Consider the following 21,359-nt stretch of genomic DNA (forward strand, 5'->3'; position numbering starts at 1 on the left):
CAGTGTGTCCCCAAAAAGAGGATTTGCCCTCCTGCCCTTAGGGACACCCTGGAAGCGCATTCCCCCTCCCAGGGGGACGTGACCCTTGGAGGGATGTCTCCCCCAGTCAGGGAGACACCTCCCCTGGCCATCTGTGTCCCCTGGAGGGATGTAACCCCAGCTGTGTCCCCCCAAGGGCCCCTCCTGACCACGTGTGTCCCCAAGAGGGCCGTGTCCCCTCATTGCACATGACCCTGGTCACACTTGTCCCCTGACCACCGTGTCCCCAGACGGCTCCACCCCTGACCATGAGTGTCACCTGCCTGTGCATGACCCTGGTCATTTGTGTCCCCCAGCCCTGTCTGTCCCCACAGGGCCACATCCTCAGCCGGGGCTGTGCCATTGTTCTGGGCTGTTTGTGCCAGGCCAGGCTGGCATTCCTGGAACTCGCCTGGGGGGAGGTGATAATGACAATCCCCTGCCTGTGCTCCGGGTCCCGATAAGCAGCAGCCTCGGGCTATCAGGGACCCTGCCCTGCCACACAATGTGTCCCTGGACCCTCTGTCACCTCTGGGTGACAGGAACAGGGGCAGCACGGCCTGGGCAGCCCCTGGCAGGAGGGGGCACAGGGTCCAGCCCTGCTCTGAGCCTGTCCCAGGCAGTGAGGCTGTGGGGACCTCCTGGTTTGGTTCCTTTTGACCCAGAGGTGTCCTGGAGCCCGCAGTGTCCCCAAACTGTGGCACAGGCACCCCAGCGTGCAGAGCAGTGACACAGGCAGTGTCCCTGAGTCCCCAAGCCCTGCCAGCCCCAGGTGAGTCCCAGGGATGGTCCCCATGGCACTGTCCCCATGGCATTGTCCCCATGCTGGCAGTGCCTGCCAGCCCTGCTGCCTGCTCAGCACCCGAGGGCAGCCCTGCCCTGTGGCCTTGTACCCCACGGTGGCAGAGGGGACCTGAGTGTCCCCACAGCTGGTGTGGGACCCCCAGATGCCACAGAGCCCCCCGAGTGCCACAGCCCTCCCAGCAGCCATGACAGGACAGCGTGGCTGGCTCCAGATAAGGAGGCACTGGGAGCTGCAGAGCTGTCCCCACCCTGTCTATCTGCAGGGCCACCCTGCAGGACACACAGGACAGGGCCTGTTGTCCTGCCCTGGGCTTGGGGGGGACATGGAGGGTCTGGAGAGCACAAATGACCCATTTTCCCCAGGGAGGGCAGTGCAGCAAAGCCCCTGATGCTGGCTGTCACTGGTCCTGCTTGTAGAGCGACCCTGAGCAGGACAGGAGCCCCCAAAGCCACCCTGGGCAGGGTAGGGAAGGGTGTGTGGGGCTGGGACAGGGGGACATGGGCTGCTGCCACCAGCCTGGCTGCTGTGACACCTTCAGCACCTGTCAGCCCTTCTCCAGACCTGGGGTGCCACTCTTTGGGGTGCCCCTGCCATGGTCATCCCCAGGGTCACACGGGCCATGCATGGGGCTCACTCCTGGCTCCACACTCATCCCTGAGGGAGCACGACAAGGGCTGGGACGGTGACCACGGGGAAGCCACCAGCTCCCAGGAGCCTTGGAGCAGCAGCCCGAGCTGGAACCTCACCTCCCACACTCCCTGTCCCCCATCCCCGCGGGAGCACCAAGCAGCCCAAGCCACGCAGGGGACCCGGGGCGGGACAGACAGACAGACAGAGCCCAGCAGGAGGTGACAAGGGTTTATTCAAGGGTTTCTTTGTTATCTCACGGCAGCGGGGTGGCGGCACATGCAGATAGAGCCCGGCCCGGCCCGGCACGCCTGCCCACCCGGGGGCTGATAACGGCACGGAGGGCACGGGGGGCCCTGCAGCACCCGCCGAGGGCCACTCCTGGCAAAGGACACCCCAGGGAGGGACCTGCAGCCACCGAGGGTCACTCCTGGCAAAGGACAGCACCAGGAGGGCCCTGCAGCCGCCCTGTGGCACGGGGTGGGGGCACCGAGCTGGGGGTGCAGCACCAGCAGTGCCAGGCTGACTGCACACACTGAGCTGTGCCAGCCACGCTGAACCAGGCACTGGGACAGGCTGGGGAGGGCACAGGCCAGCACAGGGCTCTGGGGGCACACACGGGGACAATCTCCTTCACATTGTCACAAGGCAACAAAGCCACTGGCCTAAGAGTCAGGGGAGGGAGGGAGGCAGGGGCAGATGCACAGGCTGTGCTGGAGGAGCCTGTCCCCACCTCAGCATCCTGCTGGTCCCCCACCCACCTCTGAGCACCACTCTGCTTGAGCATTTGTGGGGTTGGGAGGTGCCACAGCACCTGGGGACAGCAGGCACAGTGGCTTCACTGCCCTCTCAGGGGATGGGTGGCTTTGGCACAGCGCTGCTTTTCAGTATTCGTGGTGGTGAGATCTCACCAGGGCTGAGCTGGGCTCCCTCTGTCCCCTGGAGCTCTCCCTGCTTCAGATCCTGTGAGGAAAACTCCCCAAGCATGGGAGAGCGCAGCACCCACTGCTAGATTGTCACCTTTTGTGAGGGGGTTGAGTGCCACCCAGCCAGCCTGGGCAGGGCTGCTGGCACTGTGGGGACCCTGGGGGTGAGACAGGGACAGCTGAGGGCAGAGGCAGGGCTGGGACAGGGCCCAGGAGGGTCACTGAGACAGGGCAGGGAGCCCAGGGGAGGGGGGTCCTGGTTCTCTTCCTAAACCTCCCCATCCCAACCCTCTGCTCCCCAAGTCCCAGGTGCTCACCCCAGGGCAGAGAACAGCAAGGCACAGGGACTGCAACACCAGACAAGCTGCCAGTCATAACTGGGGATGGGATTGGCCTGAGACAACACAAAGTTAATTAGAAAATAAATCCTCTCTCAGCTTTGGAATAAAAAGAGCAGCAGACAGGACATGCATCTTTCTGGCCCTACAAAATAAGGCACCAGTTACAAACAAAACTCGGATTGTCTTTGATATAAAAGGAATTCCCATGTGTAGAAGGCAGTTGATGTCTGAGTGCATAACAGGGAGTGATCTTCACTAGCTTTGGGTTGGCCAACCTCATTCCTTGGCCTCGGTGGCTTTCTGGAACAGAGGAAGCTGCAGGAGGGGAAGAGAGAAGCTGTTAGGGCTGCAGGAGGGAAGGCAGGGCACTGCCTGCACTCTGTGGTGGTCAGGGCAGGGGAAGGAGAGGCTCCCTGGGAAGCTGAAAGCTTCCAGGCAAGTCCCTGTGCCCAGCTCACCTTTGTGAGATCCACACCAGTGATGGCACGCACGGAGTTGGGGATCTCAGCCAGGAGACGGTTCACATCAGACATGGTGCTGCCCTTCTCTCCACTGAGAATAACGATCTCATCCACTTTGGAGAGGGGAGCAGACACTTTGGCAGCGATCTGGGGAAGCAGGGAGAGCACAGAGTGAGGGAACTGCTCAGCAGCTCACTGGGAAAGGTCCCTACAAGGCCTCGCTGTGCCCCCGGGAGACCTAGCCCAGTCTGGGAGCCCCCCCAGCCCACCTGGAGCAGGGGAAAGCTGCCCCCTCCTCACCTCAGGCAGTGCATCCAGCACTAGAGCCAGCTGGGCAGCTTCTCCATACTTCTGGAGCGCTTCTGCTTTCAGCTTCAGCCCCTCAGCCTCGGCCATCCCGACGGCCTCGATCACAAAAGCCTCGGCCTCTCCGATCTTGCGGATCTTCTCTGCCTCCGCCTGAGCCAGCAGGATTTGCTTCACCCTGGCAAGGGAAAGGCAGCCCTGCAGCAGCCTGGGTGCCTGCAGAGAGCCCAGGAGCTGGGGCTCAGGGCAGCACCGTGTCCCTCCTCACTCACTTCTCGCCCTCGGCGATCTGCTGGATGCGATAGGCCTCGGCCTCGGCCGGCTGCTTCACGGTGGCCGTCAGCTCCTTCTCCATCCTCAGCACCTCCTTCTCCTCCACCTCAATCTGCTTCTTGCGCTCCACCACCTCGATCTCGATCTCCTCCTGACGGATCTTCTGCTGTTCCCGGGCGCTCTGGAGCTCGTAGGCCAGCTGGGCCTCTGCAGTCTGCACATGGGGGAGAGGAGAACAGGGCTCAGGGCCATGAACTCGGGTACACAGACATAAGGACCCAAAACCAGACATGACTCCTGCTATTGAACTTTTGCCCAGTGGTGACATCCCAATCCTCAGCGCTGCTCTTGCCACTCAGCTCCAGGTTCAACCCTCCCCATCCTTTCCTCTTCAAGTCCCACCAAATTGCTGCAAAGAGGAGAAGAATCTGCTGCAAGCTCACAGTGACACACAGACCTGGGTTTTCCATCTCCAGCTCTACTAACAGATGCAGGAGGAGAAAGCTGACAAGTCCCAGAGCCACCAAAACCATCACAGACCCTCCAGGGAACAGCAGTGGGCTGTGGGATACTCTCACCTTCATGTTGACCTCCTCAGTGAAGGCAGCTTTCTGCAACTCAAAAGCCCGTTTGGAATCTGCTATTTTGGTATCTGCCATGAACTTGATATTCAGCATTTCCTTCTTGCACTCTGCCTCCTGTGGAGAGGGAACAGAGAGCAGAGCTTCAGGGCATGCAGTTGGAGCAGAAAAGGCTGCTCCAGGGAAGCCCAGCACGTCCCCAGACTCACCCGAATGCCAGCATCCCGCTCGGCTTCTGCCACTCCAATGTCTGCATCCCTTTGGACAGCTGCAATCTGAGTCTTCCCCAGGGAGCTCAGGTAATCCACTTTATCATAGACATCCTGGGGAGGGGAGATAAGTCATAACCACTTCAAATGAGTGACTCCATCTTGCTCCCTTTCCCATTGAAGCTCAGTGCGGTCAGGCCAGGGTTAGAATGCGTCGACAGCTGCTCCAAACAAACAGGGAGGGCAGGGAGAAGGAGGCCATCCTGACATCTTCCCTCACTCCCAGGAGGCTGGGTTATCAGCCAGCTCTCTCCACGAGCCTGTTTACAGAGGCAGCTACCCCGTGCTCTTGGCCCAGCTGCCTGGATACAGGACATGCTGTGGCGGCTGTCATGGAAACCCCCGGAGGGCTGGGACAGGCTGTCAGCCTGAGCCTTCCAGCTGCAGCAGGGGGGTCAGGGCCAGGCTCTCCTGCTGCTCCTACAGCTCTGCCTAGAGAACTGCCCAACATCTGGGTGTACCTTGATGGTGAAACTCAGGATCTCGATGCCCATGCGACCCACGTCGGGAGCTGCCACCTCCCGCACCAGCTTGGCAAACTGGTCCCTGTCCTGGTAGATCTGCTCCACTGTCAGGGTACCTGCAGAGGGGAGGAAGGTGAAGCACTTTATTTGGAACAGGTAACACACAAAAACGTGGGTCTAAGCTCAGCAACATCCTTGTTGTCCCTAATCTTGTCAGGCCTGGGCTCAAGGGCGTAATCCTCTGCCACAGCAGGGGCAGCAACATCTCAGTCTCACAAGTGCAACCACCACCCACATGTGCTACCTGTGGCCCTTGGGGACTCAGACATCTCTCACTGCAGGCACCGAAAACTCATTTATCACCAGGCCCAGGCAGGCAGAGGGAGCTGCTGGAGGGGAGATGCCACCTCTGCAGGCAGCACAGGACAGTCCCATGTGGCTGCATGGTGGCAGCGATACTGCTGGGACCAGCCAGCTGAGAGGGGACAAAGCCACTCGAGGTGTCTCCAGGGGATGAGCCCTCCATACCCAGGATGGAGCGCAGGTGTCCCTCCAGCGTCTGCAGGACCACGTTCTTCACATCCTGCACGTTCTTCCCCAAGAACTGCTCACAGGCCACAGCCAGGAGCTCCTTCTCGGTCATTATCTTCACCTAGAGACAGGAGACAGAAGCAGAGGGGCTGAAGGTGCCTGTCCAGGAGGTGCAGGCACCCAGCAGCAGCAGCAGCAGCAGAAGCAGCAGTACCACCACCAGGCTGCCAGGCCCCCATGCTACTGATGCTCCAAGGGACCAGGCTTGGAGCTGTCCCCACGCTGAGCTGTCCCAAAGTTGGGCTGTCCCCAAGCTAAGCCAGGCCACTGGACCAGCCCCTGCTCTCTGTGCTGCTGCCCAAACCCAACAGCAGATCAGTGTGGAGCTGCTCAGCAGTGGGGACAGAGCCTGGCCCTACCAGACCCAGCTCACAGAAACCCTACAAAAACCCCTGAAACAGCAGTTCAGCCACTGCACCAACACCAGTCAGAAGAAAGCAGGGTATTAACCACCCCTGGCCAAACCCCATTTTGTTACCTTCCTCGTCCTCCTCTTTCACTAGAATTAATTTTTCTGACCCCAAAAAGACAGAGAATGGAAAGAGTGTGACATGCCCAAGGAGCAGCTTGGGAACAGGGGTTCCATTCAGGGTTCCCTGGAAGGAGGGATGGGACAATAAGGCCACTGCTTTGTCCTGCTGTAGCTGGGAGCTCCCAGACATCCTTTGCAATGATCCCAATGTGCCATGATCAGGACTTGGCTGTTCTACTCCACGTGGTCAGTGTGGTGACAGTCCCCAGAGCTGGGACACAGCCACCTCAGCAATGTTTTCACCAGAGCCAGGCCTAAAAGTGCCCCCATTCCAGCCAAGCCACGGTCCCAGGATGGCCCAGCTGGTCACAGGGCTGTTTTTTAAAGGCACAGTGAATTACAAATCCCTGTGGGGTGTGTTAGGCAGTGGGGATCTGTGCCTACAGCACCCAGCTATGAGGAGTGCAACCCACCAGGACAACAGCTCCTGGTGGCCATGTCCAGTCTGAGGGCTCAGGCAAAGGCTGGGCACAGGGACATTCTGTGCTGGCAGCAGCAGAGAGGGAGCAGGTCCAGAGCAGCCACACAGCTTTCTGCATCCTACAGCACCCTCTCATGGACACAGCTGGGCTGGGCAGTGCCTCCTGCCCCACAGGAGCTGGTGGCACCCTGAGCCCTGCCCCAAGGACCTTGGCTGGACCTGGTTCTGAGCTTTCCAAAGCACAGATGCTGTACAGGGGCCCTCTGAGGGTCCCAGTGCACACTATGGAGGGATTCACAGGCTACAGACCTCATCCTGATACCTTCTAGCACCTTCAGCTGCAAAAGGTCAACACAGCTCTATCTTGAGAGTCTTGTCTGCCAGCCCCCACACACAGAATCATCCCTCCAGAGGCAAAGAGCAGCACCTGCCCAGGCAGTGCCAGAGAGCAGGACAGCTGGGACTGACTGCCATCTTCTAAGGGGACAGGAGGTGGGCCATGCCAGAGAGAGGGAGCTGGCCAAAACTCACCTGCCACAACCCTGCCCCTTGTAATGTTTAGAAACACCAACCCAGGCTGAGCCTATTTCCTACTGCTGCTTCCCAGACTGGCTCTCCCAGTCAAAATGTCAAACAACCTCAGGCAAGCATGGCAATCCTCTTCTGCATTGTCCCCAAAGCCTCTTGGGATCATTTTGGGGCCAATTCTGCTGTGGTTTTTCTTGTCCCTACACCCCAGGCCAGCAGTGTGCTCTTCCCACACAAGGGGGAGTTGGGAGAGCTGCTCTGGAGCTGCACCCAGGAGTGTGAGGCTCCTCTCACAGCAAACAGGAGATTTCTGCAAGTATCAGAAGCAATTAGACTCAGCAGCGACATTTATGGCGAGCATCTGCCAGCAATTCCACCTCTCCAAACAATCCCCACCCTGGGAGCTGTGGGGAGGACAGAGCACAGGGCAGGATGCTCATCAGGAGAATCCCTGTGGTACTTGGGAGCAAGGAATGATTCAGCCTCTGGATAAAGCCAGCCAGCCTCCACTGCTGAGCTCTGGCCAGCCCAGGGGAGCCTGGCTCTGCATGGAATACAGATCCCAGCCTCCAAAGCAAAGGCTGCACAAAAGAAAGCAGAGTTGAGCAATTTGTGCTCAGCGTGTTTTGCAGGGTTTCAGGCAGGGCACTGTGACACTCAAATGTCACTGCCATCAGAGGGACAGCCCTGGGCTGGCAGGGGATCAGAGAGCCTCCATCCAGCAATGCCCTGTGCAGGATCCACGCCTCCACACCCTGCTCCAGCCAGCTGCACTCGCAGTGAGGGGTGGGCACAGAGAATCCAATTAGCTGGAGGCTCAGGAAAATGCTGCACAAGGATACAGAACCCAGCATGGCCTAAGGGAGCAGCATCCCAGCACATCCCAGCACCCAGCCAACACAGGAAGGAGGCTATGGTGAGCACTCATTATATCCCTCCTCATTACATCCCTCCTCATCCTTATGCACATTAAGCACTTCTATCATTGCAGCAAACACTTTAAAAGCTGTTTCTCTTGGAATAGTTTGTTTGGGTTTTTATCCCCTTTTTTTTTTTGCTCAAACCCTTAACAGAAAAATGTTTCATTTGCCTCAAAAAGTGCTTCTGCAGAATTAAGGTAATCTCTGCCATGCACATCCCCAACAGCCTTGAGGCTGCTTTCTGTGTGGCAATTCCTTGGATCACAGCTTTAAAATTAACTGTCAGTGGAAAAAAATGAACAGTGAGAAGAGAGAACAACATGAATGAGATGAACTGGGGTCTGCATTTTTAAATCAAGGCACCTGGTGATCCAGCCCTCTGCTACCAGACCATTTTGCAGGAAGGATTTCCCAAAACTAGGACAAAAGGGAATGCTGGCTTCAAAGAAACACCAAATACAGAAGGAAAAGTCTACAGATTTAGGAAAAAAGTGTGAAGGGAAACATGGGTACACACATTTTTGCCAACCATGCAAAGACCACTGGGGTTATATGACACCTTAGCAGCTAAATGGATATCAAGGACTGGAAACTAAGTGAAAGATGGATATAAAGTACTGAAAAATAGAAACCAAGGGTGCTGGATCCATGAGGGATTTTTCACTCAACAGCTCCCCTTGGCTCCAGAGCTTTCCACTGAGAATGTGGCAGCCACTTGTCCTGTGACAACACAGTGACCACAGCCCTGTGTGCACTGAGAGCCACTCTTGGTTGTCCACCCAATTGCAGAATGAGCTGCCAGGAGTAATTTTCAATCACAGCATCCAGCTGCCTATTGGAGGAGCCAAATTCCCTCAAAAACTAACATTTCCCTCCCAGCATCCTCCCCAGGGCAGGAGCTGGCCCCAAGGACAGACTGTACCAGGACAGCAGACCTCAGGCTCCAAGAAGTGCAGGGTTTTGGTGTGCTGCCACAAGCAGCAAAAGCAGGTTCTTACATTTGAAAAAAGCTGTAGAGAATAAAAATTCAATTCCAGCCAAAAATTTTACACGCCAGTTTTAGTGCCTGGAGGGAGTAAATTCTTTTTTTCAAGCTTTAACTCACCATGAAGAATTACAAGGCCCATGTGCTAACAATAACAATCCAAAGGAATATAATGCTCAATACCATCTCAGGAGGTTATGGGTCAGTCCTGTGGGGCCACACACAGCTCCAAGGGCACCACAGCACATCAGCATTCCACAAACACATCAAGTCACCCCCACACACCTCATTTGCCACGTGGACAAATGAGACACCAGAAAAAAATGATTCTGGGAAGAGAAGGAGAAGTCACAACCCCCTTCACCACATGGAACATGCTGGAGCGTGTTTGTACCAACAAGGACAATGTGATTTGGTACAAAGGTTTATTCCAGAGCAGCTGGCTTCTCTCCCTGGACAACAGCAACCTCTTCAGAGGGAAAACCAGAGGTAAGTTAGAGACATGCATTCCTGAAATGATGTTTTGGAGTTACTGTACCTGTGCCACACCTGTGACAGTTATAGCTACCCCCTCCGCCGTCTCTACGTCCTCACACCTGGGCTGTAACGTCATTATCTCTAGGGAAATCCTGCCAAAAAACGTAAAATGTTTGCACGTTTCCAGGTTACACACACTCAGCTCTTCCCTTTGCATCTCCTGCCCCGGGCTACCTGCTGCACTCATCACAGGTAATGCAAGGCAGGCACAGAATGCAGCCAAGGGAGCACGTCTGTGACTGGAGACAGACAGGGCATTGTGGCCAAGAAACAGATTTTCAGATAGTGCTTAAAGGTAATTTATCAGCAAAGGCTGGAATCCAGACAGGAAATTATCCTGTGGCCCTTTCCCTCCTGCTGGTTTGTGAGGAGCCAGAAGCTGCAGCACTGGGAGCCCAAAGCCTCTGTCAGAGGCTCATTGTGCCACGGCAGCACAGGGTGGTGTCACTGGTTTGAAAGCACAGCACAGAACTGGGATGCTCCCACCCACCTCTCATGAGTGCTGGTGCTTGGCAGAACCTGACACTGATGCTGCAGAAGCCCTGGGTGAGCCTTACCACACACCTACCCCCTGACCTGGTTCACCTCTCCCTCTATTTTCCCAGTGTCCCGTGACCCAAAGATGGAAATGAGTCCCAGCTCTTTATGGCTGCACCTGTAGAACATCAGGCACCCAGGAACAGATCCTGCAGCTCCAGAGCTGCCTCAGCCACCCCAGGTGGGCTCGAGGTACTTTGGTCAGTCCCAGCAATCTGCTGACAGGTCACAATTTGGTAAAACAAGGGACATCTTTGGCTGTGGCAGGTTCCAGGAGGCCAAGCCTGGCTCCTGTATCAGCCATAACGAGCCAGAAAGATGTTGGGAGTCAGGACAGGGAGCCACGGGGCAGAGTTTGTGTCAGTGAACATCAGGTCAAACATCTGAACCATGAAGGGGCTGCCCTGGGCTGCTGTGTGCATGCTGAGTTGCTCCAGGATTGGCTGGAAGTGCTGAAACCTATCCTGCAAGTTCTGCCTGCCTTGGCCACTGTCCTAATTAAACTGGCACGCAAACTGGGAGCTGATCAAACACATCCCACTGGCCAGGACATGCACAGGCATTTTTTGCCATGTGTTCACAGCTTTAATCAGATACTGCAGGATTTCAGCCTTCTGAAGGCCTAATCTAGACTTGGAATTTAATTTCCAAACTGTGCTGCTTCTTAGTTCTGTGCATAGGGGTATTTAGTCATTACTGGCTCACAATGCCAGTCCTGTGTGCTACAACTCATCTGAGGTCTCTGTGCTGTATTTTCAAAGGTGACAACATCCAAAATGGGCAGTGTCTCCATGTGGAGGAAGAAGGGCTGAGTGGGAATCCATAGCCAACACTGCAGAGCCAGGCACAGTTGCAATTTTGAAATGGCACAAAATCTGCCTTCCCACCTGTCCCAAATCCTGTACAGAATCCAACCTGGCCTGCCTGTGCCTCCACACAAAAGTGTGCCTCCAGATGCCCTTCTGCTCTGCCCCAAGCCCCCATTGGAGACAGTGCTGGCAAGGAAAGTGTTACAGCAGGAGCAAATGTTAGGTACAGCAATGCTGAATTTGGAATTTGACCGGAATGTACCTGTCTGCATTACCTATGAACTGTGGAGTGCCACAGAGCAAGTGCTGGAGAAGGAGAAGGAGAGGAGAGTATGGAGATTTCAGCTGTCCCATTAGAAAAACCATTATTTTTTATGTTATCCTGCTGCTGCTGCTGCTGCTCAAAACTAAATAAACAGTTAGACAGGGTGTTAGGAAGCTGGAGGATTATTACCTGTGCAACCCCTGTTACGTACAGGGGGACCCCCTCCGACGTCTCAACATTCTCGCAGCGACAGAGGATGGTCAAAACCTCCAAAGACACTCTGAGCAGGGAGGAGTAAGGGCAGGACAGCAAATACACAGAGCAGTTACCACAGAGTAAGACACTCCTTGCAAAGGACAGACGAGACTTTCAGGTTTCAGCTTTTCCCTGGTCAGTTTGCTCCCAGGGCTCCATAATCAGCTTCCCTGGTCATGGGTGGGAGTTTACAGCATCCAGCAGCTCCTTTTAATGAGGATAAACAGGCTGGGGGCTCATCCCCACCCTGCACACAAAACTGTGCCATCCTGGTGTCACCTGGAGTTCTCTGTTGAAGTAATCCTTGCAAACAGAAAAATTCCTTTTGGTAATAATTTAGAAGCTTCTATGTCAGTATTTAAGAGAGGACAGATAAATGAAAACACCAGGGACCTGGCTACCCACCCCTGGCTAAGGCATTGAGGAGAGAAGCTGCTTCCAAGTGCTGTCCTGGGAAGCTGAATTAGCACCATTTGGCTTCCCCAAAGGCATATTAGACCACACTGTCTCTCTCACTGCTTTTATTTCTGACCCCAAAACAGGGACAGCATTTTTCCCCTTGTTTTTCCCCAGTGCTCAAGGTTGCAGCAGGATAAGTGCCCAGCACCCTGCCAGTTCTAACTGCTCCTTTTGTTCCCAGGTTAATGCTACCTGGCGGGATGCCGCTGACAGCAACACAATTGCTCCTGTCTCTCTTGCTTGCAGCACTGGCAGTTCCAGAAAAAATGTCCTAATTTCAGAGAAGGAAATCTGTCTCACTCTTCATGTTAATGCAGAGGGCTCCATCTGGGGCACAGCTTATGGCATGCAAGAAAGGAGAGTTAAGCCCCACATCCCACAGCATGAACTGGTATGGACTTTAAAGCAGAAGGTTTGTTTGGATGCTGGAATTCCTGTCAAGAGCCCCATTTGCTAAATAATGCCCAGACCTCTATCATATAACAGCTTGTTCCTGGCACTCCAGTTCTTGGCCCTGGATTCAGCCTATCCTTAACTCAATAAATCAGCCTCCCAAATGTGTCTGACCTTCTGCACTGGGCAGGTCAAGGTCCTGCACTGCTCCTCAGAAGAAGAGGAGAAGCAAGAACCATTTGTTCAATTAACAGTTCTCCCAACAAGCTGTCTCATAAAAATTTGGGAATGAAGCTTGTCTGGCTCCAATGCAGCCCTTAAACACTGAGCCCACAAGCTGGGCTTTTCCTTCCTCTCCCACCTCCCATCATGTGCAGAGTGAGGGCAGCCACATGCTCACTCTGCTGGTGAGGTACAGGGAAAAGAGGCTGGAAAAGGCTGTAAGGGTTAACTACAACCTCTGGCCATCACTCAGTGTAAAACTCAAAAGTCACGTCTTTATCCTTTTCCCTGATATTTTTTTACACAGATGGAGGAAATCTGTATCAGTGAACATGAGGGATGATTTGGGAGGGAGCATTCCTACACATCCTAGACACAAAGAGCTGCATTAGCAGGACAGCAGCACTACCACAGCATGTCAGCTCAGAGACCAGACTGTAAGCAGCAGCAAGCAAACTCCACGACTGAGGAAAGGGAGAGAAGGGAAATCCCGTGGTTTTAAATGGGAACAGTCTGCTCCCAAGGTGACAGCAGTCAGCAGATCTTTACAAAGAGAAACTTGAGGAGCAGAGGGGGGCACTGGTGCACTGCAGGCCACAAACTGGTTTGTTACTGGGTGAGGGGTTGAGCCATACTGGGCAGAGCTTGGCTCCTCTTGTGGACACAGAGGCTGTTTGAAAAGCACTCCAGCTGAAAGCATGTGATTTCTTTTTTTGTGTGTGTCTTTTGCACTGTGGCACCCAGCTGTCCCCATGCCAACAGCCAGCAAAGAACTCCTGATGCTCATCCCTGGTTTCATACACAGTGCCTGATACAGTGCTCCTAAAATTACTGCTGACAGCCCCACTGGGATGATTTTGCCAAATTCCCACTCCAAAAGCCCACAAATAACAGGGGTCTCCTTACCTTTGGGTGTCAGTAATGCACCACCAAGCCCAGGCCCAGCCTCCATACACATATTGCTTCTCATCAGAGCCACAGCAGCCACCTGCAGAGAGCACAGAGACAGCAGGAGTACACACATGCATGTGCTCTTGGACAGGGAGTAACTCACAGGCAGAGGAGTTCCTCCTCTTCCTCCTCTCCATGGGCTTCACATGGCAGCTTTCCCAAGGCAACCTTTTTTGGAATTGTCTTATAAAGTTGGAAAGTATTATTTGTATAATTCACTATGACAAACAGTAACACACAGAAAGGGAATGTATGCCAAACCAGGGCTTTATTTTTTCAGCCCTTTCAGCTACCAGAATCACTATCAGTATCTTCAACTGTGATGTTAATTGCTTTGGAAAGCCACATAAGAAATCCACCTCCTTTCCCTCACACCATCCTTAAATTCCCACAGAAGCTCTCAAATCAGCATGGGAAGAGAGAAGAACCTTTGAGCTCCCAAAAAACACCTCCTAATTCTGGCTTGTGCAAATAGCACACTGTCTGATGCTTGGATGGTCCATCTCAGAGCTGGATGTGCCCAAGGTTCAGGCAGCCTCCAGAACCCTTCTGACACATTTAAGATTTGATGCTGCTGAAGCCAGAAGATGCTGTCTGGATTTTCATATCTTTGATTTAAAGAACAAGACACCTGCTGCCTTTCAAGAGAGCACCCTGCCAGTGATGAGACTGATGCCTGGGAAGGGAGGAACTCTGCAGTTCCCTGGCTCAGACCAGGGCTGGGAGCTGCTGACTCTCAGGCAGATGGAGCCAGAATTCCCTCTCTCAGCTGCTCTCCATAATCACTCTTACTACAGCAGTGCCCGAGGGCCTCAGCAAGGCGAGTGCTGTGCAAACACAGCAACAGCCAGCTCCAGCCCTGCGGGATAGAGCTCTGCAGGCAAGACAGAGCCAGCACAGAGGAAGAGCAGGAATGCAGAAAACAGAGTGGCTCTGGGAGCTCTGGGCTGTGGGAGGGGAAAGGGACAAGGATGAAGCCAGCAGCCCTTTCAAGAGGAATGACCAGCATTGTTTGCATAGGTCAAAATGAAGGGCAGAAGCAGCACATACCCAGGCCAGCGTGCCTGCAGGGCCCTCTGACTGCAGGAGGGGACTCTGTCCTCCTTGTTCTCCTCCTTTCCTGCTCCAGTTCTCTGTCATTTAGCCATCTTTTCCCTACTTCCAAACACTGTCTGCTTCCAGACACTGGCCACACACTGCCTGCCTCACTGGCTTCCATGCAGTGTTTGACAAACCAGCAGATCTGCCCCATCTACAATTCTTGCATTTCAGTAAGAATTAAATGCAAAGGGGAAAAGGCTTCACACACTTTTTCAGATCTCCCGTGCTGCACAGCCTAGAGGAATATTCTCCTGTCACCTCTGAGCCAGCCTTTGGATGGCTTTTTCCTGTAGCTGGAAGGGGATTTCAGCCAGGCAAGCGTTACAGAAGCTGATGATACAACATCCTGCAGTAACCACAATGCCTTTAACATTTCTTGGAGGGCGTCAGCCCAGTTAGCTCAGCCTTTCAGCCAAGCCCTTGTTTTCCAAGAACAGGAAGGGAGGTGTTCCTGGCACTCAGGAAAAGCAGCACCACATGGAAAGGTATTTTATTTCCCAGGGTCTATGTGGTCTTTACAGAACCTCTGTTAATTTTTTCTTAATAATATCCTGAGAAAGCTCTGCACCCTAAACCCATTGTTACAGGAAAGTGCCTCTCCACACAGATGTTCCTCTTCTTCTGTAGGAAATGCAAGGAAATACCTTATTTAGTATCACACACGAAATGAGCTCCACATTTGCTTCCTGGTGCTCCACAACACAGCTGCAGAGCATGGTCTGCTGAGCTAGATTATATGTCAAAAACTGTTCAAAGCCTAAAAAAACCAGGGAAAAGTAACACATGAAGGAGGAGTGGGATGCCAGCCAGCTGCTTTCACGCATGCTGGACGTCTGAGCGCAGCAGAGCTCCGTCCTGGCAAGGCTGAGGAGCCGAGGGCTCATTTTCCACGGCAGTCCTGCCGCCTCTTTCTCAATTCTCAGGCAGCAAGTGAAAAAGGAACCAACAAAGCAAAAACCTTTGCAAGGCTAGAGAATAAACCCTCTTGCACAATGAGATTTGGCAGAGCAATTGCCTTTCCCAGCTATAATACGCCCACTGTTTCAGCAGACTGGGTCTCACAGTGGCTTCCACAAACATCCACGGTGCCTCTTCCGGGGCAGTGTGCAGGGCCACAAACGGAGGATTCATAGCCAGGGAGCTGCCAGCCAGCTTGGCCTCTTCCCAATGAAGGGCTCCCATGTTCAAGCAAGAATTCCCAGAGCCAGGAGAAAGCACGTTGTCTGTTTGTTTGGGGTTTTTTTTTTGTTGTTATGAAATAAGATTAATCGCTGGGGGGTTGGTAGATAAAAGGAGCTCTCAGCAGATGCAGGAAGTGAGCAAGGAAGAACATGAGCCTCAACAGTTTTGGGGACACAGGGCTCAAAACATCAAAGCTGGGATGATCTGAACAAGCTCAGTGTTGTTTGCTCTCCCAGGTAACCCGGGCACTGAGTTACCTCTCTGGCAGGAAGTGGGGAGCTTTCCAAAATCAGGTCATGGTAAACAGAATGCTGAGTGCAGACAGAGCAGGGAAAAGTTGGTAATTGAAAACAGGTACTGACAAAAGATAATGCAGAGATAGAGGAAGGCAAAAGCATGCATAAAGAAAATCACATTCTAGAGCAGGGCCCAGACTAAAGTCAGTGTATGGCTCTTCGGCCTCTCTGTGCATATAAATTAGGATTTGTTCACATGCAGAAATGGTACAAGGTTAACAAAAATTAATTTTAAAAGATGCAGGGTTCTGAGTTGAATCCATAAAAGCCTCTGATGGTCACTGCAGCAGATGAAAGCAGATTTCACTGGCTATCTCGTTCTGGATGTGATTTATACGAAAATGACTTAAAGAGTAACAAGGCTATAGAGTGAGTTTAAAAACACATTCAATAACTCATCTCATAAACAGCAACTCAGATAAGACAAACAACAATGAAGCCACACAACAAAATCACTGAGAAACTACCCCAAAATTCCTTTTGCAAACCAAAAGGAAAGGTCTGAGGCTATTGTCCACCTCCACCTAACAGGCTTTCCAAAGAGTGGTTTACAAGTCCTGGAGATTTAACAAGCACATGACAAGGGAAACCTTGAGCCCCACCATGCTCAAAAAGGTGAAGAAGCAGCTCCTGAGAAGAAAAGATCCCAGATGAGTGGGGCAAGGGCCCTTCTGAGCACTCACGACTTGAGACCACCTGCAACGCTGCACTCTCAGCACCCCCGAGCATCACAAGCAGTGAGAAACCAACTGTGGGGAAAGAGTTTTGGCTTGCCAAAATGACAAACCTAAATCTGCAGGAGCACTCAGTTAAACCACCAGTGCCACTGCAAGTTTCCTGCACAGCTTGCCTGGTGCAAGAGGTGGAACACCCCAAGCACAGCCCTGGGAAACAGTTTGAACTGAATGAACTGTATGAACACAGGGCAAAACCTCCTGAGAGCCAGCAGAAGCTGCCTGCTCCTTCCCACAAGCTCCTATTCCTTTTGAGGCTGAAGAACTGGAGTTACACCATCAGTGTGAGGGTTCAGGTGGCTCTTGCTGCCCACCACATCTTTCCACAGGACATTCTTGTTCCATTTATGTTCCTGGACCTTCTCGTTCCATTTTCATGCAATAAACTCTTCTCACCTAAATGTAACTTTTACATTTCTCCTCCCAGAACTGCACTGGGTTTTGTTCAGCCCATTGGGTCAATCTCCAGAGTTTGTTTTGATCCTGATCCAGCTCTTCAAAGCTCTGGAACCCATTCCCAGCTCAGCCTGCAATTTCAATAAGCACATTCTTGATTCCATTATCCAGGCCAAAACAAGGAACTTACTTGATAAATTCTTTCAGCTGAACAGTGACCTACTGTCAAGTTTCCTGGCAATGGTCTTCCAGGCAGTTTCATATCTATTTCGTAATATCTGAGAAACCAGTTCCTTCTTGCACTGTGCACTGTAGGTCTCTTGCAGGAAGGGCTTCAAGAACCTCAAGAAATCCTTATTTCAGGCTTTCAACTTAGAAAAGTAACATGAAAATAGCACATGAGCAGTTCTTGAAGGGATAAGGGGGATGCAGTAACAGGATGGAAGTGCTCAGAGCAGCCCTGGAAGGGTTACACACCCCTCACTGCTGGCATGCAGCAGAAAATGTCTACACAAAACTTTAATTAACTGCTAGCTCTTCTTTGACAGACATCAAGGAGCCCCAAAGGGTGTTGCACCAAACTAAAATTTGAGAAACTGGGCTGGAGCATATTTTTCAAGCTGATTTCTGCTCACCTGAGGAGGAATCAGATTAGCTGAACATGGCAAATAACTCTACTTGACTTCTTGTAGGTGTTACAAGCAACACACTTGTCTTGGGAGTCTCCTAGGAGATAAAGTTGGCTTGGCTGGGTTGCACTCCCTGAATTTTTTTCCTCCTTTCACTCCCTAAATTTTTGCTGAAGTAGCAGTTTGTTCTGACACAGGAACAGGGAGGGCTGTGCCCACTTTCCCTGTCACATATTTCCAGGTGTTCCCCTCAGAGCTCCTCTACTGCAGCCAGAAGGAAAAATGGTTCAACTGCAGAGATTTAGGCAACACTGTTTGGTAACTGTTAGATGAATGTGGCCACTACAAATACAGATTTCCTTACTGTGACACTGTGGAAACATAGGGCTGTATTTAAAATCAGCAGATGGACCCTTAGCCACAAAAGCTGCATTTAACCAGATTTTAACCCAAACCCAGCATTTCACAGCCTGTTTGGCTGGTGGGAACATTCAGATATGGGGATGAACAGGTACTTTGTGCACCTCCCTGAAAACTCCACCAGCTCCAGTTGTGCTCAGTGATGTGCCAGGCTCCTGCAAAGCCTCCTCAGACCTTGCACCAAGAAAAGTCAGACCCACAATTTGGGGAGACTCAAGGCTCTTCCTCACAAATCCTGGGCTCCACAGCTCAGGGATGGATGGATCAGCAGTGCAGGTTCTTAGAAGGAGCTCGGTGCTGCTCAGCAGGGGAAGGACAGCAGTGCCAGCAGAGTGCTGAGCTGTGCCTGGGAAGCAGCTTCCCAAATAAGGATATAAAGCTCCACGTTCCCAAGGCACAGCTGGCTGCTCCTGGAGCACTGGAGGAACTCGAGTGTCTCACAAGAAAGTGAAAAGAAAGAACAACCCTCCTCAGAAAAACCCACATGCCAGGGGAGGCCCAGGACTAAAGGCCAAGGGGCACAAGCTGAGTAAAGAAAATAAAGAAAACCTTCCCACCAAGTGAAGTCTTTCAAATAACTACCACATGACAATGCAAGACTGCATGCCAAAAGCCTGCCTCTAATAATATTTGGTTTCTTTAAATTAATTTAACTAAATTTTATTTAATATTATTTTGGCTTATTGGTAATTATTATTAGTTTCTCCTTCCCTTCCCCTGTCTCCCTAAATCCAGCTTAGTATCACACAAATTAATGCTGTCCCAAGAGGTCCTCCCTGCTTTTCCCAGAAGGAACATGGCTCAAGTTCCTGGAATTTCAATGGTTTGTAGCTACAACATCTCACTAATGCTCACAGCACAGAGGAGCTGCAGGGCCCTGCAGAGCCCTCAGGATTCAGCAAGTATCTGCAGACTACACTGGGCAGCAGCTGAGGAGAACCAGCCTGGTGGCAGCTCCAAACCCCATCCCAGCTGGCAGAACTCGGGGTGATCTCTGCTCCCTTCCCAAAACGCAGCTGCACTTCAAGGAGTGTCCTGGGCTGGCTGCTCCTGGCTGTGGAAAAGCAGCACGCCTGGAACTGCAGGCAGATGCCACAAATTCCTGCTGGCTCATCCTGGAAGCTGTAAACTCCAGAGCTGAACAGAAGCAAACCCAAGCTTTGAGACTGAAGAGCATCCCAGCACACCTGGAGCACAGCTTGCCCTGAATGTGGCATTTCACCAAGCAGGGCCAGTTTTGACAGGGTTCCCAGCATCAGCTTTGGATCCCACTGGGAACTGCAGACCAGGAGAACTGCAAGGAATTCTGCTGCTCTGGGTGGGGTTTGTAACTCCTTACAAGCCACCAGCAGAGTGGGCATAGCTGTTTCCAGAACTGCAGCCTGCTCCTGGCATCTGCTCATGAATTCCCGTAACAGGTCTGTCATCCAAGAGAGATGAACTGATAACAGATCAGCCACAGCCTGCTGGAGGCTTTGGCTCCAAAACCACAATAACACAGTTGCAAGCGTGGCAGAGCTGTGACTGGAGGCACATCCTTGATGTTCACATGCGTTTTCTACCGGTGCTCATTACCTTGCAGCTGGCCTCAGTCTGCCACAGAGGGAAGCTCCCAGCCCTCGCATCACCTAACAATAATTAATCCACCTACAGTCATGAATTAATAATAATCCTGTCTGCAGAAAGCCTGGTCCATGCCAAAGTGCAGCCTGGAGCTTCAGCAGCAGATATGGGTTGAAGCAGCAACAGGTTGAATCAGACATGGGGGATTTCACTGCTGTTTTTTTTAACCCCAACCTCAGTCACCTCAGTCAGATGCTGTGACATTCCACACGTCCAGTGGGCATCACCTGCATCCACTGAGAGCCCAGGTGATGTTCTGGTGAGGAAGCTGCAGCAGGATGTGATGGATGAAGATGGGCACTGCAGGGACAAGCCTGCAGCGCCCTGCCCCAGGAACAGAACAGTTTCCTGGCAATGCCAGCCACAGCCCGTTTGAGCTCTGCCGGTGCCAGTGCCTGACATCACCTGGAATCAGCAGCTCCTGCTGTGGCTGCACCTCGCCCACCGCTCTGTGCTGCTGGGACCCCACCCCGGAGCCTCAGCTCCATTACAGCATCTTCCACCTCCCCCCGTCTATTCCCAAACCACTCAGAGCTCCCCCATGACAGGGATCCCTCCTGGAATCCCTCGGAGTCCCAGGACCCCTCAATTCCCCCCTCCTTGCACACCCCATCACAGACACCCCCCCAAACTCCCACAGGTTCTCTCCATGACAGTGTCTCCCTGACAGGGACCCCTGAGAGTCCCCTCACAGCCAGGACCCCTCAATTCCCCCCTCCCTGCACAAACCATCACAGAGACCCCTCCCCAAACTCCCACAGGTACTCTTCATGACAGTGTCCCCCCCGACAGGGACCCCTGAGAGTCCCCTCACACCCTCCTATTTCCCTCTCCCATGCGGCTCCATCACAGAGACACCCCCCCCAGTGATCGAGACCCCTCAAATCGCTGAGAGCTCCCCCTCAGCCACGACCCCCAAAGCCCCCTCCCGGCACACCGCATTAGAGACCCCCCTAATCCCTCAGGATCCTCCCATGACAGGAACCACTGACAGTCCTCTCACAGCCAAGACCCCCAACTCCCTGAGGGTGCCCTCCATGTCACCCCGCAGCCCCCGTGTCACGGCCGTACCTGACACCACCAGCGCCTCGTTGGGCCCCACCGTGTGGCAGTTCCCCATGACGGCCCCGCCGCCGGCCGCCCCCACAAGCCCCCGCGCCTCTCACGGCGGGGGCGCGGCCCGCGGGCGCCGCCATCTTGGGGAGGTCGGTGCCACACCCCGGGGGCGGGGCCGGGCCGGGCGCGCCGCCATGTTGGGCGCAGCGTGCGCGGGGGTAACATGGGGGGCTTGCGCATGCGCGCTGTGTGAGGGAGGGACGTGAGTGTGCAAGGGACTGAGTGTGACAGTGCGTGGGTGTGTAAGGGATGTGTGTGTGTGTGTGTGACACTGCATGGGTATGCAAGGCAGGGTGTGTGCCCTGCAGTGTGCACACAGAGCCTGGTGTGCTCCTCTGCACACCCACACTGTGCACATCCCCTTGCACACTCACCATCACCCTCCC

The 21,359-nt window shown here is 53.4% G+C and overlaps 1 protein-coding gene across 4 annotated transcripts; it reads right to left on the minus strand.

The window, feature by feature from the left end:
• Nucleotides 1-1,667: 1,667 nt before the first annotated feature.
• Nucleotides 1,668-21,043, minus strand: FLOT2 (flotillin 2). 4 transcript variants are annotated; one of them, XM_064729174.1, is made up of 12 exons: nt 20,929-21,043; nt 13,432-13,513; nt 11,408-11,476; nt 9,587-9,677; nt 5,600-5,723; nt 5,069-5,187; nt 4,548-4,661; nt 4,336-4,455; nt 3,757-3,971; nt 3,479-3,662; nt 3,176-3,325; nt 1,668-3,032 (listed from the first exon to the last, which is right to left on the minus strand). In XM_064729174.1, the coding sequence occupies exons 1-12, from the start codon at nt 20,975-20,977 to the stop codon at nt 2,994-2,996; spliced, it is 1,356 nt and encodes a 451-aa protein (XP_064585244.1). In that variant the 5' UTR covers nt 20,978-21,043; the 3' UTR covers nt 1,668-2,993. The 4 variants fall into 4 exon arrangements, with proteins under 4 accessions (XP_064585244.1, XP_064585240.1, XP_064585242.1 ...); XM_064729170.1 differs by lacking the exon at nt 11,408-11,476; XM_064729172.1 differs by lacking the exon at nt 9,587-9,677 and having other exon boundaries at nt 11,386-11,476.
• Nucleotides 21,044-21,359: the final 316 nt, after the last annotated feature.

Source organism: Zonotrichia leucophrys, chromosome 19 (genome assembly GCF_028769735.1).
Source record: "Zonotrichia leucophrys gambelii isolate GWCS_2022_RI chromosome 19, RI_Zleu_2.0, whole genome shotgun sequence".
NCBI lineage: Eukaryota > Metazoa > Chordata > Aves > Passeriformes > Passerellidae > Zonotrichia > Zonotrichia leucophrys.